A 4561-nucleotide genomic window follows, 5' to 3' on the forward strand; every position below is an offset into this window, starting at 1 on the left:
TCTTTCCCTTTTACATCCCAGGAGCCGAGTTCAGTCTTAGTCCAGAACTTGCATTGCATTCAGCAGCAGCTTTTGGAATGCCTGGCCTTGCTGGGTCATTCCTGGAGGACCTGAAGCAACAAATGCAACAACAGCACCAGCTACAGCAGGCTCAGTCCCAGCAACAGGCTCATCAGCAACAGCAGCAGCAAGCCTCTCAGAATCAGTTACAAATTCAGCAACAGAAAAACCAGCAACTACAGAACCATAAACCCAAAATTGAGTCCAGCACTTTGTCAGTTTCAGAAATTCAGATGTCAAGGGAGGCAGATGATCGTTTAGAAAAACAAGAAAACAGAGCAAAGGTGGAAAATGGAGGGGATACATTAAGTGATGGAGGAAAAGACAACAAAGACCTGAAGAAGGCTAAGTTCTCAGAGCCACTCATTCCTCCTCCACGTATTGTGTCAGGAGCAAGGGGCAATGCAGCCAAAGCACTGCTAGAGAACTTTGGATTTGAATTGGTCATCCAGTACAATGAAAACAGACAAAAAAACCAAAAGAAAAACAAAGATGGAGTTGAACAAGTGGAAATGAACACAGATAAACTTGAATGTGGCATGTGCAGAAAGCTCTTCTCCAATATGCTTATTCTCAAAAGTCACCAGGAACATGTTCATAGTCACTTTTTCCCATATGTGGAGCTTGAAAAGTTTGCACAGCAGTACAGAGAGGCCTATGACAAACTTTATCCAATAAACCCTGCTTCACCTGAGACTCCACCACCACCACCACCTCCTCCTCCTCCACCACCTCCTGCTCCAGCCCCAGTGACAGCTCCTCAGCCTCCTTCAACATCAGTAATCAAACCCCAAACCCCAGTACCTTCACAAGTTCCTATTCAACATCAGCCTACACAACAGCCCTCTCACCAGCCACCGCCAGCCCAGCCACCTCCCCCCTCTCCACAATCTACTGCCCCTCCAGTACCTCCTCAAGTGCAGCTCCCTGTTCCCTTGGATCTGCCAATTTTTCCACCTCTAATGATGCAGTCAGTCCAGCATCCAGGCTTGCCCCCTCAGCTAGCCCTCCAGCTGCCCACTATGGACTCTCTTTCCACAGACCTTACACAGCTCTGTCAGCAACAATTGGGTCTTGATCCAAACTTCCTGCGCCAATCTCAGTTTAAGCGACCTCGCACTCGTATCACTGATGACCAGCTCAAAATCCTCCGTGCCAACTTTGACATCAACAATTCCCCCAATGAAGAGCAAATCCAGGAGATGTCAGAGAAGTCTGGCTTGCCCCAAAAAGTCATAAAGCACTGGTTCCGTAACACCCTCTTCAAAGAAAGGCAGAGGAGCAAAGACTCTCCATACAATTTTAATATTCCTCCCATTACTACATTGGAAGACATTCGAATGGAGTCTCAGCTCAGTGGGCAGGAATACTACAGAACTGACTCAGCCATCAACAAGAGGTCCTCCAGGACTAGATTCACTGATTACCAGTTGAGGGTGCTTCAAGATTTCTTTGACACTAATGCCTATCCCAAGGATGATGAGATTGAGCAGCTCTCCACCGTGCTTAACCTACCAACTCGAGTTATTGTGGTGTGGTTCCAGAATGCCCGCCAGAAGGCTCGAAAGACTTATGAGAATCAGGCAGACTCTAAAGAAAATGAGAAAAAAGAGCTTACCAATGAGCGATACATCAGAACCAGCAACATGCAGTACCAGTGTAAAAAGTGCAACATTGTGTTCCCACGCATCTTTGACCTTATCACTCACCAGAAAAAGCTGTGTTATAAGGATGAAGATGAGGAAGGTACTGAGGACCCTTGTGAGGAATATATGGATTCTATTGAGCAAAGTTCAGCCAGGGCTACTCAAATACCTTTCGAGCCACCCAAACAGTCCCAAACAGCTACTGCCACAAGTTCTGGCTCAAGCTCTCCTGTGATGGTGTCTCCTTGTACCAGCATGGGGAAAAATTCCCCCAAGCCAGATGTTGCCTCTGAAACTGAACTTAAACAATCTGATACTGCCCCCTCACAAGTGTCAAAGTCACTACCAGAACCCAGACCATCTAAGGCTTGTACACCTCAGCCACCTCCTCAGAAAGCTACCCAGTCACAAATGTCAAGACCCCATTCCCAGCCACAGGCAGCTGCAGTACCCTCAAGTCCACTCTCCTTGGCCCTTTCTTCACTCACAAACAGCCTCCCCCACCAGATGATTCAGTACCAGTGTGACCAGTGTAAGATTGCATTCCCCACTGTGGAGCTATGGCAGGAGCACCAGCACATGCATTTTTTGGCTGCCCAAAACCAATTTCTTCATTCTCAGTTTCTTGAAAGACCCATTGATATGCCCTATATGATATTTGACCCCAACAACCCACTAATGGCTAGTCAACTGCTATCTGGAGGCCTTTCCCAAATCCCTTCTCAGGGTAGTTCTGGTTTGGCCTCTGTTGCAGGATCGGGGACAATAAAGAGAAAACTTGATGACAAGGATGAAAGTGCTAATGATAAAGATGGTGGAAACAGTAGTGAAGAGCAGCACAGAGATAAACGTTTAAGAACCACCATCACACCAGAACAACTGGAAATTCTCTATGACAAATACCTACTTGACTCTAACCCAACGAGAAAAATGCTGGACCACATTGCACGAGAGGTTGGCTTGAAAAAGAGAGTTGTGCAAGTTTGGTTCCAAAACACTCGAGCAAGAGAGAGAAAAGGGCAGTTTAGGGCTATAGGGCCCTCCCAGTCCCACAAGAAATGTCCCTTTTGCAGAGCATTGTTCAAGGCTAAATCTGCTCTAGATAGCCACATACGATCTAGACACTGGCATGAGGCTAAGCAGGCAGGCTTTAGCTTACCACCAAGCCCATCGATGAATCAAGACAACGAAAGAGTTGAAAGCCCAAATAAGTACAATTTTTTTGACTATTCACAGCTGCCTACCAAGACTGAGTCAAATGAGTATGAGCTCCCTGCTGCATCCTCAACTCCAGTCAAACCATCCGAGGCACAAGTAAAAAACTTCTTAAGCCCTTCATCCGTAAAAGCTGAAACCTGTGATGAAACTGAAGGGCATAATATTAATTCAGCAGAAGCTTCATCTTATGATCTCAGTAGGATGGACTTTGATGAAACATCATCAATAAATACAGCTATTAGTGATGCTACAACTGGAGACGAAGGTAATAACAATGAGGTTGAGAACCTCACTGCCAATGGAGGGGACAAGCTGAGTGACAACAAGAGTGGCCTAGTGCAAAATTCTGATGGTGGTAATGAAAGGTTTCAATTTAGCATGGTGAGCCCTGCTCTCAGCTTCTCTGGAAAAGACTGTGACTCCTATTTTAGCTGCAGAGATGATGAAATGGATGAAAACAATGACAGGAGTGAATCATCAAGCCTAGCTGATCCCAGTTCCCCTAGTCCCTTTGGGACAGGTAACCCCTTCAGCAAGTCTGGGAAAGGCAACAGTGCTGGAGACAGGCCAGGCCACAAACGTTTCAGAACCCAGATGAGTAACTTGCAACTTAAGGTCCTCAAAGCCTGCTTTAGTGACTACCGCACTCCTACAATGCAAGAGTGTGAGATGCTTGGCAATGAGATTGGACTCCCTAAGCGTGTTGTCCAAGTTTGGTTCCAGAATGCCCGTGCTAAAGAAAAGAAGTTCAAGATTAACATTGGAAAACCATTTATGATAAGTCAAGGCTCACCAGAAGGACCCAGGCCTGAGTGTACTTTGTGTGGTGTAAAGTACACTGCCCGGATGTCTGTCCGAGACCACATTTTCTCCAAACAGCACATCACCAAAGTGCAAGAAACTCTGGGAAACCAGGTGGATAGAGAAAAGGACTACCTAGCACCAACCACTGTTCGTCAGCTGATGGCCCAGCAAGAGCTGGACCGCATGAAGAAATCTGGTGAGGGAGTCTGCCTATCTGGCCAGCAGCAACAGAGTACAGTGGACAACAACAATGCACTTCATGGCCTCAGCCTACCCTCAGGCTACCCAGGGTTATCTGGTCTTCAGCCAGTGCTACTTCCTGGGGTCAATGGGCCATCCTCACTTCCTGTTTTCCCACCCAACACACCTGGTGAGTTAGTATGATAAACGGTGAAAAAAAGTTAAATAGACCAGAAGTTTTATGAACTGAGCTTTATAATGCAGTATTTTATTCTACTATACTACAGTTTTTTTTCCTCTCTATCACTGTGGTGCTAAAGCATGCGTTGGAGTTAAAACATCAATGTCAGAGTTGAACTGTGAATTAATATTTAAATGACAACAAACATTTATACCATGGCTTTTGTTAGCCCCACCCCCCTATTGTAGGTTTGGTATATTTACATTATAATATATCGGTAGATTGAAATGCTCATAAAGCGCATGTGGCAGTTTTGATCCATAACAAAATCTTAACAAGAGAGTTACAAAGTCAGCCAGTGACAAATTAAACATTGTTAATCTGTCATACATTTCCATAACAATTTGGGATTGAATATTTAAATATTGAATATTTCCATATTTATATACCACTGTATTTCAGCTTTAGCGTC

The 4561-nt window shown here is 45.2% G+C and overlaps 1 protein-coding gene across 1 annotated transcript in view; it reads left to right on the plus strand.

Moving 5' to 3' along the window:
• Positions 1-4561, plus strand: part of zfhx4 (zinc finger homeobox 4) — a 63114-nt gene that overhangs the window by 53827 nt on the left and 4726 nt on the right. The window contains 1 exon segment of the mRNA XM_020606481.1: positions 1-4110. This exon segment is cut by the window's left edge and continues 12 nt beyond it. Coding sequence (XP_020462137.1) covers positions 1-4110 — 4110 coding nt within the window.

Source organism: Monopterus albus, unplaced genomic scaffold (assembly GCF_001952655.1).
Source record: "Monopterus albus unplaced genomic scaffold, M_albus_1.0 scaffold78.1, whole genome shotgun sequence".
NCBI classification, from domain to species: Eukaryota; Metazoa; Chordata; class Actinopteri; order Synbranchiformes; family Synbranchidae; genus Monopterus; species Monopterus albus.